At 41.7% G+C, this 12495-nt stretch overlaps 1 protein-coding gene across 1 annotated transcript in view; it reads left to right on the forward strand.

The window, feature by feature from the left end:
* Window positions 1–12495, forward strand: part of LOC102843763 (FCH domain only protein 2-like) — a 205421-nt gene that overhangs the window by 25165 nt on the left and 167761 nt on the right. The window contains 3 exon segments of the mRNA XM_006899038.1: window positions 11487–11639; window positions 11960–12025; window positions 12027–12122. Coding sequence (XP_006899100.1) covers window positions 11487–11639; window positions 11960–12025; window positions 12027–12122 — 315 coding nt within the window.

The following is a 12495-nucleotide window of genomic DNA, read 5'->3' on the forward strand; positions in this document are numbered from 1 at the left end:
AGGTTTGAATTTGCTCCTCAGTTCCTTGAGCTTAAGAAATGCTGAACGAGTTCGGCCCTTTTGATTTTCCGACTCTAGCTCCTCGCACATTTCCTTGTAGTATTTTGCTTTGTCATTCCGTGCTGCCTTTTGTAATCTTCTGTTCAGCTCTTTAGTGTCTTGGATTCTTCCTTGTGCTTTGGCTTCTCTACATTAGGTCCACTTATATTTATATTCAAGCAAAACCCAAAAGCAGCAGTTTCTCTTTAAATCGTATGGTGTCAGTACATAAAAATACATTTTATATGTTTAAGATTCCCATAATCTCACAACCAAAATGTAAAATATACCTTTTTCCCATTTATGATTTCTTTTGACCATTGTCCAATTACAGCATATTTTTAAACATCTGTGTTTCAATCTATTTTCCATTTCATCTCCTGGTTTTCCACATAACATTAATGACAAAGTATTCACACCTTTACAATTTTATTAAAAATTGTGTGAGAAGAGCAAGGACCACATGAGGATGGCCATGTCAGACCTCTACCGAGTCCACAATGGAGATCTGTTCCTGTCAACAGCATCAACAACACAAAACCAGTTCCTATGGGGTCACACATGTCCCCTCATGCTACTGTAACTCCTACTCATCTCAACACCAATTTTACTGCTTTACTGGATCCAAAATCAAAGGCGATAGTTCATAGTGCACACAGATCCATATTGAGGAAGTTAAAAGGTTAGTAGCAGAGCTTAGTCAGGGCAGCTTCCAAAATGTGCTCACAAGCACCTCAGCATTGAGTCTTGTGGTTTAAGGCCAGTGTTACAAAGTTCTCAGTCCTGCCAAATCTAGCTTCCCCGGTTTAAATTGTCCTACAAACTTGCACAAAGGCTCTTAGCTCTAGTTCTGTTTGTGGGAATGGGGGAAGGGCAGCCCTCAGCTCAGTCTCAGATCAGGTCTCTCTGGTCCTTTGCTTTGACTATAGTTGCTGTTGCTGCTATAAGCATAGCTGAAGCAAAAATTTTGGGCCTGAAAGAAGTGTTTCATTCTCTTGCTGTTTCTTCACTGTGGTGCAGAAGGGTTAATGTGCTGCTAGAGCTAGCCTTGTAGACTGTTGAGACTGGTCAACATGGCAGAGTCAAGTTCAGTGGCTAGAAAAGCCATATTGAAAGATAAACTCCACACTTTGTAATTACTGTTTGTTTGTTTTGTTGGGTTTTTTTAGCAATTATTCTTTTCTTGCTTTTGAAATGGTGGCTGAATTCCCTATGGTCACTAGTGGTATAAATCCCTGAACAAGCCATCAGTTGTTTTTATACTTCTTGCAAAGAGGACAGCAGGTGAGAGAGTCTTGAGAAAGTTCATCCATTCTGGAAGAAGAGGAGGCGATGCTGCAGGGAGCAGGCAGTCAATTAACCTCAGATTCACTGAGGGGAGAAGGAAGACGTGCATCGCCCTCCAGATGAGCAGCAAAGGAGTGAGAAGGATTTGTGGAGAGTGACACTTAGTTTGATTAACTTGTTTCTACCTTCTTGGCCTTGTCCATCTGACAAGCTTTCATTTTTTTTCCCTTTCCTGTTTTGCATAAAACTTTTGTTTCTAATAGGCTGCAGTTAAGAAAAACAAGGAAATACCAGACTTTAGGGTGCTGCCTATTTCTGTTCTTCTTTTTAATGGAGCTCAACAATTTTGTCACTTTTAATTGACAGATACGAGACCACTGGCTAAACAGTGGACTATTTCATCTGATACTTCTCTCTGCAGAAATTAAAAGAACCAACAAACGTTTGTTAGAGTTTCTCTTTTAATAATCCATTCTTGGCAATAAATTCAAATATGATCGCGAGATGAAGTTGAAAACAAGTGGGGAAATGTGCTTTACTTCATAGCCAACTTTTCTGGAATAGAAGAAGTTTTAGATGAAGTTATGAAGAAATTACTCATGTGACTAAATACTCATTAATGTGCTGAGGACTATGAAGTCAGGATTAGAAAGGAAAGGAAGTAAAAATAAGAAATGAAAAGAGGGAAGTTCTCTGGATAGCTTGCCTAAGAGGTGGGGCCCTCAAATTTTAGACACAAGCCATATATTTATTTTTTTACAAGCCATATTTTTTTTTAAAAAGAAAGATGTGTTTATTCCATGATCAGTACAGGCCAGATACATATTCACCATATTAAAGTCAGACCAGTTGGGGACTCCAGAGTTTGGCCAACACTGAGGCACCAGCGTCGTGGTGTGAAGTGGGTTCTCATGGCACGCACAATTTGCTGAGGATTCCAAGTGTAAAATTTAAAAAAACAAAAACAAACAACAAAACAAAACAACAAACAGGGCAAGGGCTGCTTACTGGGTTCAGTCTGTGGCTCCAGCTTCACTGCCTGCCTTGGCCCCCAGCCCTGCTTTTCCCCATAAAAAAAAAACAAACAATGCAAATGCAAACAAATTTGACTTAAAAAAACAAAAAAGATGCCAACAAAGGAAGAAGGGGGGAATAAAACAAACAAACTGGAGGAAGTGGGGGAGAAAAGGAAACAAAGCTTTGGGGTTTAATAATTAAAAAATAGACTAATAAAATTGAAACTGAGTAAAATATAAGCAGTTTTTTTGTGTTTTGTTTTTTTGTGGAGTTTTTTTTTGTTGTGGTACAAGCCATATTTTGTAAACCAGAGGATGTAGATTCATATTATTTTGTGCTAATTTCTCCTCTCTTATGTGCTACCATTTTTATTAAGTTATGATTTAACTATCCCTTATGTAATATTAAGCTATGATGCACCTCCTTGAACCAGTAGTTATTGAGAGAAACAGCATCCCTGAAAATCAATGTGTTGGTGGCAGGTTCATTAGACAAGGATCCTATGTGAAAGATGAATTTAGAGGTGAAAACACTTAAAAAAGCAAAGATGAAATCAAATCACCTAGGGGTCACTTCTTAACAAGAAATCTGTAGGAGTAAAATATTTAGTATTAGGTTTCTCAATTTTATTTGTCACAAAGCATCTTTTATCTTTTTAATAAGCATACTGAAGTCTATAAGAATTATTTTAAAAATAGTACTGTGAGAAAAAAAAGATTTTTAATAGGTTTTAGGACCTAGTACCAATTAAGAATATGAGTAAGAGAAGAATGGATTTATTACACATGCAAATTTTCATCCAGTCTGACATTCCTATGGTAGGCTACTCTCCACTGGGAAATAGGCAACATCATGACAGGTGAAGAAAAGATTGAAATTGTCAGTGATTTAATCTTATTTGGGTCCATAATCAACATCTTGGGGAATAGTAGTCAGAACATCTGGAGATGTACAACGTTGGGAAAGTCTGCTGTCAGGAACCTCTCCAAATCCTAAAGAGCAATGATGTCCGTTTAAAGACTAAGGAGTGCCTGATTCAAGCCACAATCTTTCCAGTCACCTGCTGTGCATCTGAGAGCTACACAGTGAATAAATATGACAGGAGAAGAATCAATGCTTTTGAATTGTGCTGTTGGAGAAGAGTGTGGAATATCTCATGGCCCACCAAAAGAACAAACAGATGTATCTTGGAGAAGGTGCAACAACTAGAGTGTTCCTTGGAAACTAGGAGCCTCACTTCACATTAGGGCATTTCATTAGGATAGGCTATTCCTTGGAGGGGAACACCTTGCTTGGAAAGGTGGAAAATCAGTGAAAGAGGGGAAGGCTCAAAAAAAATGGACTGAGGCAGTATCTGCAACAATGGGCTGAAGTGTTTTGGGGATGATAGGGATAGTTAGTGCAGGACAGGGTTCAGATCTGTTCATAGAAATCACTATGATTCATATTCGATAACAATAACATGATAGACTTGGGTGGCTTAGTGGTAAGGAGTTGGGCTGCCAATCCAAAGGCATGAGGTTTGAATCCACTAGCTGCTTTGTGGAAGAAAGATGAGCAATCTTCAGTATAGTTAACTGCCTCTGAAAACCCACTGAAAGGTCAGCTATAAGTTGGTTCCAACTCAATGGTAAACAACCATGAATCAGAATCAACTCTAAGGTAGTGAGTTTGAGGTTTTGAACAATTCTATGCAGTGAGTTGTTGAGCACTGTTAATATTTTTTTCACTTTTAATAACTTTAAATATATTTAGATAAGCAGATGCTAAGCACAAATGTTTTAAGGCATCAGCATTACCCCTGAGTGCCTTATCTATGTTCTGCCAGAGAGCATACTCATCCCTGGAAATCTCCCTTCACAGAAAGTTAGCTGATACCACTTATATTCTTCTATACCATACTCTTTTGCCCAGAATTCAGTCACTTTAACCACTAGTTACTACACAGTTCCCCAATTTAGTTACCAGGCTTAACAAAATATGGGGTTTGGGCTATAACAAACCTTGTAAATACCTGAAACATAGAGAATATCTCATGTCATGGCAGGCACACACTAATATTTATGAGACTAGAGGTAAGGGTACAAATGAAAGCAACTACTATGAACAAGATGCTAAATTGTTAAGTAGCAGAACCACATAGAGGGACCTTGTTTTTATTGTTAGTTGCTGTCAAGGGGACTTCCAATTCAGGGCGACCCCACACCTAAGGGGACAACGTATCCTAGCTCAGAGCCTCCCTTATGGATGGCGAGAGTTGAACTACTAATGACCTAAATGGGGATACTTGGAGAAGGAAAATCTGTACGTGACTCTGCTGGACAGCATGATTTTGTTTTGTTTTATTTTAAACTACTAGAGCTATTGCATTCAAGCTAAGAGGAAGGATTTGACAAGTTAATTAGTCTTTTCCTTCCATCAGCACTTTTACTGCTCAAATTTTGCCTGAACTTTGAAACAATCTGCCTCTGATAATGGCTGTCTCGTTATCTAGTGCTGCTTTAACAGAAATACCACAAGCAGATGGCCTTAACAAACAAATATATTTCCTCACAGTTTGGGAGGTTGGAAGTCTAAATCCAGAGTGCCAATTCTAGGGGGAAATTTTCTTTCTGTGTCAGCGGTGGAAGAAACTCCTTACCTCTTCAGCTCCTGCTTTCTGGTTCCTTGGAAATCTTCCTGTATCTTGACATCTTTATGACATCATCTCCATTCACTCATTTGCTTGTTCAATCTCTCTCTCTCTTTTTTTTTTATCTCAAAAGAAACAGACTGGTGCAACAATGAATGAATGGAAGTCCAAAATCTCTGTTAAATTGTTCATTAAAATTAATAAAATTAAAAAAAGAAACAGACTGGAGACAGGTCCACCAATCTTTTCTGATTAACATAACAAGGGCAGCCCATCCCCAAATGGGACTTTAACAGAGAGGTTTAAGATTGACAGTATACTTTAGAAGTATGTAATTAAACCTTCAACAAGGCCATACTCTAGAGATTTTTGCTGCATTCAGAATTTAACTTTTCTTTTGAGGACAGAGGCATTGATGAGAAACCTGAAGGATATTAGTCATGGGAGAGTATTAAGGGTTGTAGGCAGTACTGTGTCAGTATTCACCATAAAATCAATGGGAGCAGAGGCATGCTTACCTTTTGTAAAAAAAGAAAATTAATGTAGGTGTGTATTTGTTTGTGATATGTTATTTTTGTTAGGGGCTCTGTGGAGTCAGTGCTGAATCATGGTGACTATATGCACAGCAAAAGGAAACGGTGCCACTCTCACAACCATTGTTAGGCCTGAGCCCATTGTTACAGCCACTGTGCCTGACTGAAGGTCTTCTTTTGCACCAATTTTCTCCTTTATCAAGTATGATGTCGCTTTTCAGGGACTTGTTCCTCCTGAGAACATATCCAGAGTAAGAGAGACAAAATCCCACCATCTTCCATTCTCGGGAACATTTTTTTTTCCCTCATCGGGAACATTTTGACTGTGCTTCACCCAACACAGATTGGTTTGTGTACCTGGCAGTCTATGGAGTATTCCATTTTCTTTGCTAACACTATCTTTCTTATGCATTGACCAACTTGCACATGAATATAAATTTGTTGAAAAGATCAGGGCTTAGATTACACACACCTTAGTCTTCAAGTGACAGATGTGAAGGTTTTGGGCGGAGGGTTTTTTACCCCTTTTTTCTTAACACTTTAAAAATTTTTTGTGTGTGTTTGAAAAGACTTGTATTTAGAATGAGCCAGCTAGACTCAGTTTAGAGGATCCCAATTTTGTTGGCAACATCCAAAGCATCATAGTCAGGAACAAGTCGAACATAGTCCTTCTTCTCTCCATCAGGCCTAATCAAAGTTGTGACCTTAGCCACATCAATGTCATAGAGATTCTTTACAGCTTGTTTGATTTGGTGCTTGTTGGCCTTGACATCCACAATGAACATAAGTGTTATTGTTATCTTCTATCTTCTTCATGGTTGACTCAGTGGTCAGGGGATATTTGATAATGGCATAGTGGTCAAGCTCATTTCTCCTGGGGGCGCTCTTCTGGGGGTATTTGGGCTGCCTTTGGAGTCTCAGCGTCTCAAGCCACTGGACAGTGGGTGATGTGTGGATCTTCTTCTTCTTTTTTTTTTGGCTGTGGATGCCCTTCAGGACTGCCTTCTTGGCCTTTAATGTCTTTGCTTTGGCTTCAGTTTTGGGAGGGGCAGGGTCTTCCTTCTTCACTTTCGATGCCATCTTTGTAGAAAGCGAATTTTTTAATAATAGATTGGCCCAATGCAATATTTGAGTTTTTGATAGCTGCCTCCATGGACTATTGATGTGGATTCAAGTAAAATGAAATCTTTGACAACTTAATCTTTTCTCCATTTACCGTGATTTTGCTTCCCTCTGTAGTCTGTACTGAAATCTGTAGTCCTTGATGTTTAAGTCTTCACTTGCTTCTAGTAAGCAAGGTTGTGTCATTTGCCATCTCAGATTGTTATTGTCTATTCCTCTAGTCCTAGTGTATATTCTTCTTCAAGTACAGCTGTTGTTGTGTACAGTAGAGTCAGAACTGACCCGTAGCTGACCCTTCCTGTGGAGCAGCTTGTAGCCTTGAACCACGTGCCTTCAGGATTGCAGTGCAGCTTCTTGCCACTAAGCCACTCGCATTATTTGCTTAGCATATAGGTTGAATATGAATAATTATGACAGAATTAATGTCTTTGAACTATGGTGTTGGAGAAGAACACTGAACATCCCATGGACGGCCAAAAGAACAAACAAATATGTCTTGGAGAGGGTACAGCCAGAGTGTTTGAACATGTTGCTAGGAGGAGTTTAGTTATGTATATTTTTTATATATATATATATATATTTATTATTTTGTGTGTGTGTGTGTACTGTCAAATCAGATCTGACAGGTACAGGAGGAGATTGCCCCTCCTCCAGCAGAGCATCTGGTGGATTTGAACCGTGTGTTTCTGGGATTGCAGTGCAGCTTCTTGCCACTAGGCCACCAGAGCTCCCTTGAGGGGGCTACTTTTTGGAAAGGGACATGGTGCTTGGGAAGGTAGAAGGTTTGTGAAGGAGAAGAAGACCCTTGACCAGGTGGATTGACACTGTGACTACTGCAATGGGCTCTAGTGAGAAGTTGGAACAGTATAGGACCGGATTCAGATCTGTTGTTCATAGGGCCACTATGGGTCATATTCAATTTGACTGCACCTAACAACAATAACAACAATAGACTGAATAAGTATATAGAAAAGATGGATATATGTGCATACACCTACTGATTTAACAATGTGCAGTACCCTCTTGTGGCCTCATTGTAAGAAGCTGTACTACAATCCCAAAGGCATGCAGTTTGAGGGCAATCTCCTCCTGTGAGATGATTGCCTCTGAAAACCTGCTAGAGGGTTAGCTATGGGTCAGGTCCGACTATATGGTACAAAACAACAACAAGAACATGCATTTGACAGGTTCTGAAAGAGGACAATGAAGTGTTCTGGAGTGCCCACTCATCACAAAGCTATCCATAAATTGTTATGATTCATACTGTTGAATGCCTATGTATACTCAAGAAGATACAGATAAACATATTTCTGGTATACTCCTCTTTTAGCCATGATCCATCTGACATAAGCAATATCTCCTTCTGCATTAAGTTTCTGGCAGTACTGCTGCAACTATCTTTGAGTTAACCTCAAAGTAAAAAATTAACCTCAAAGTAAAAATTTACTTCTGTGCAATACTAATGATACTATTTGATAATTTTCACATTCGGCTGGATCACTTTTCTGTGAAATGGACACAAATACAGATCTATTCCAGTTTCTTGACTAGATAACCCTCTTCTAAATTTCTTGACATATATGATTATCTTTCATTATCACAGTACATTTAGTATTGAAGTTTGAGGCTTGACTTTTTTCTTCAGTTATATCAGCATAAGAAGTGCTTGGTGTATTCTTCCCTTTGAGTCGTGCCACATCAACTAATGAAGGTCCTGAAAACTTCAGTCCTTCTACATCATTAAGGTCAACTTTCCTTTGAAGAGAGAGCTCCTCCTCACTTGTATTTTAAGTGTTTTCAAACCTGGACAGCTTCTCTTCCTCCTCTACTTCAGACAATGCTCTTCTCTATCCATTAGGGGTTTTTTTTTGGTGGCCAATTTTTAAAGAAGTAGATCATCAGGTGCCTAGCTGTTTTAGTCTGAAAGTTTTACTAAAACTTGCCCATCATGGGTGACCCTACTAGTATCTAAAATACTGGTGGTATAGCTTCTGGCATCCCAGTAACATGCAAGACACAGAGGTATAAGCTCATTAAACATAAACTCATTGTTGGTTGAGTTGGAACCAACTCATAGCTGAACCTACAAAGGATTTTTGAGGATGTCAATTACATGAGAGATTAACTGTTTTCTCCTACAGAGTGCCTTGCAGATCCAAATTGATAGAGAGGCTTGGCCTTTAGATTAACAGTGCAAATGGGCAATCTCCTCCTTTGTGATGAACTGTCTCTGAAAACCCCCTAGAGGGTCAGCTATGAGTTGGTTCTGACTCAACAGCATACAATAACAATAGGAGACATTAAGTCTGCTACAACTTACAGTGACATGAACAACAGATCTGAACCCTGCCTTACCCTATGCTATCCTCACCATCTCTGCTATGTCCCAGCTCATTCATTGTTACAATCATTGTGTCAATCCACCTTACGGAGAGTCTTCCTCTCTTTCTCTGACCCTCCACCTTCCTCAGCATAATGTCTTTTTCCAATGACTCACTCCTACTGACAACATGCCCATGGTATGTGGGATGTAGTTTCATTATCCTTGCCTCTAAAGAGCACTTTTCCTCTAAGACAGACTTGTTTGTTCTTTTGGTAGTCTACAAAATATTCAGCACTCTTTTCTAACATCACAACTCAAAGGCATTGATTCTTCTGTGTCATCCTTATTTATTGTCCAATTGTCAGATGCATAGAAAGTAATTAAAGAGACCATGGCTTGGATCAGGTGCACCTTACTCTTTAAATTGTCAACCTTGCTCTTCAGCATTTTGGAGAGGCCTTTGAAAGCAGATTTTCCTTACTGGTGACAGAATTTAGGATATTAGGCATTTAATAGTACTCTCAGTATAGATAGGGAGCACTGGTTACCTAGTGGCAAGAAGCTGTGCTGCAATCTCAAGACACAAGGTTGGAATTCACCAGCTGCTCCATGGGAGAAGGACGGGGACTCTCCTCCCAGGCAAGTAACTGCCTCAGAAAACCTGCTCGAAGTTTAGCTATGTGCCGGTTGCAACTCAAAGGTATACAACAACTCATTGTAGATAACAGCTCTTTTGTTTTTAGACATTCTCCTACTTTAGCACTTGTTTTATAAATTTGGAAATACTGTAGCAGATTTCTAAAGTTGCCTTTGTCCAAAACTGTATAAATGACATTGTTATGAAGATTTAATAAAGTCTTAATGAAAAGAATAGCATTTTCTATTGTAATGTAGGAAACTCGAGCGGTAAGGAGTTTCGCTGCCAACCCAAAACACAGTTCAAATCCACCACTTGTTCCACAGGACAAAGATGGACAATCCCATTGTGATTTATTGCCTCTGAAAATTGGCTGGAGGGTCAGCTATGACCCTATGGTACATAACAACAATGCAATCCAATTGAAACCATTAAAAACGCTCAAAAGATACAATGGAGAGAATAGTATGATGAACCACCATGTTTCTAACATCCAGTACCAGCAACTATCAAGTTAACCCTGTTTCATGTATACTCTTCCTCATCCCCGATTTCTCAAAAATTATGAGAGCACAATGACTACATCTATTATCAATTATTACATCTTATAGGCCATGTTTTTTGCAATCACTTCTTATGCATCAGAGAGTTGGACAATGACTAGGGAGGATAGAAGGAGAATTGACGCTTTTGAGCTGTGGTGCTGGAGAGGAGTATTGAATGTACCATGGACTGCCAAGAAAACAAACAGATTCATCCCAGAGAGGGTTAAACCAGGCTACTCCTTGGAGGCAAGGATACTGGGGCTTCGTCTGACATACTTTGAACATGTTGCAAGGAGAGACAGGTCCTTGGAGAGGGACATCATGCTTGGTAGGGAAGAGGGACAGCGCAGGAGGGGAAGACCCTCTATGAGGTGGATTGATTCAGTGACTGGGGTAATAGGGATGGGTGTGTCAGAGGCAATGCGGTTGGCACAGGATAGAGCAGGGTTTAGGGCTGTTGTACATAGGGTCGCTATGAGTCGAAAACGACTCGTCGGCACATAACAACAACAACAACAACAACAACATATCTGTAAAAGATACCCTTTAAAAAGTGTATCCACAAAGCCATTGCCACAATTTTCTTCACAGGGTCCTCGATATGAAAGTCTCGCTGCTATAGAGTTGACTGGGATTCATAGTGACCTGCCATTGGTTTCCCAGGCTTTAAATCCAAGGCTCAGCTTTCTTCTAAGGTAGCCTCAAGTCCTGTCAACTATTACACCACTAAGACTTCTTTGCTTTTAATTTTTGAGGTTGAAAACAATTTCTTACGAAGAAATTGTTTTAGTAGTGTTTATCATGTTTCAAGTCACAAGGTCTTAAGTGTGGCGCATACGTATGAAACCTACTTGCAGGACTAGGTTGCAGGAGTGCAGGCTTTGAACTTAGCTTTTGATAGAACTAGTCTTTCACCTTTGGTAAATAATCATTGAACGTGAGAGCGCGGCAAGAATTTAATTTGTATTTTCTTTAGCCTTTGGAAAGCAAGGCATGGGAAGAGGATTTGGTTCCTCTGTGAGGTCCAGGCATGTTAAAACTTGCTTCTTTTTCCAAAATGTTCAAGTTGCCATGGCCTTAGATGAACATGTTCTAGAAGATAACCCCCTCCTTCCTTTTTTATTTTTTTAGAACTGCACAGGTTAGGGAATTTTTATTTATTTATTTTTTTTCGGGGGGGGGGGTTCGGGTCACGCTCCAGCTCCAAGCAGTCTCGGCCGGCCGACAGGCCTCTGACGTGCTAGAGGTCAAGGACCGGCCGCTCCGGGTCTTGCGCAGCTCCTGCGGTTCTCAGGCGACACTGGGCGTTTCCTCCTTTTCCGGTCTCGGAAAGTTTTGGTTTGGTTCTTAGTTCCTCGTTAAGGAAAGGAGCTCTGTTGACCAAAAGTTTCTCAGCTTTGCCCGAAGTGACGAGAAGTTAAGTGGACTCCATTACAGCTTGCAAGTGTCAGTTCGAGATCCCTGCAGGCCGAGGGCACGAGACATGTGCAGAGGAAAGGGGCTGGTAGCCAGGCTTCACTGCAGCTGTTCGGCCCCTCTCTTCCTTCCATCTGTCACTCTACACGGGGAGCGGCCAGTCTCCTACTGACTATTCAAACTTAAGAAGAATAAAAAACAAACACCTCAAAGAATTTGAGTGACTACTCAGGAACCCGGTTTTCCACCATTCCCAAGAGAATACTCAAATCAAGCCGCGCCCAGGCAGGGCAGAAAAGGCAACCCCAAACCGGGAATGGATCCTAGGGCGCATGCGCACATCCAGGCCGCGGCGTCCAAGTTTTCGCCCGGCGTCAATAGCCGCTAGGTGGCGCATGCGCCCTGAAGGGTGCGGGCCAGTCACTGAGAAGAAGGCGGCGGCGGCGGCTAAAGGCAGGAGTGCCGTGGGGGCCGGGCCCGTGTTTACCCAGTGGCGGCGGACGGCGGGCGCGGACGCGAACACCGGCGCGGCGGCACGATGGTCATGGCGCATTTCGTCGAAAATTTCTGGGTAAGAAAAGGATGTAGGAAATTATGTGTGGGTTTCGCCGTCGAAGTCTTCGGTGCCTGATGTCGGCCTGTGTGCGCTTTGGGCGGCGGCGGCGGCTCCCTCCGGCAAGGGTGAGCGTCCTCGGACCGCCTTCGCCTGGGTCCCGCCTGGTTGCTGGTCGCCCGGCCGGCTTCGGGTCGCCGGTCGACCCGGACCCCTGGGAACGCTGCCCTTGGCGGGAGCACGGACTGTCAGCGCTGCCTCCCTAAGCCCGCGGCGTTGGACCCTGCGGGGCTGCCGGCCGCCGGGGCTCAGGACAAAGCGCCGGATGGGGCGGGAGACGGGACGCGGCCCCGCGGGAGGCTCCGGGCGCGCTCCGCGAGGCGTGTGCGCC

The sequence above is a fragment of the Elephantulus edwardii genome, unplaced genomic scaffold, assembly GCF_000299155.1.
Source record: "Elephantulus edwardii isolate Elephantulus edwardi_28Jun2011 unplaced genomic scaffold, EleEdw1.0 scaffold00244, whole genome shotgun sequence".
In the NCBI taxonomy this organism is placed as follows: Eukaryota; Metazoa; Chordata; class Mammalia; order Macroscelidea; family Macroscelididae; genus Elephantulus; species Elephantulus edwardii.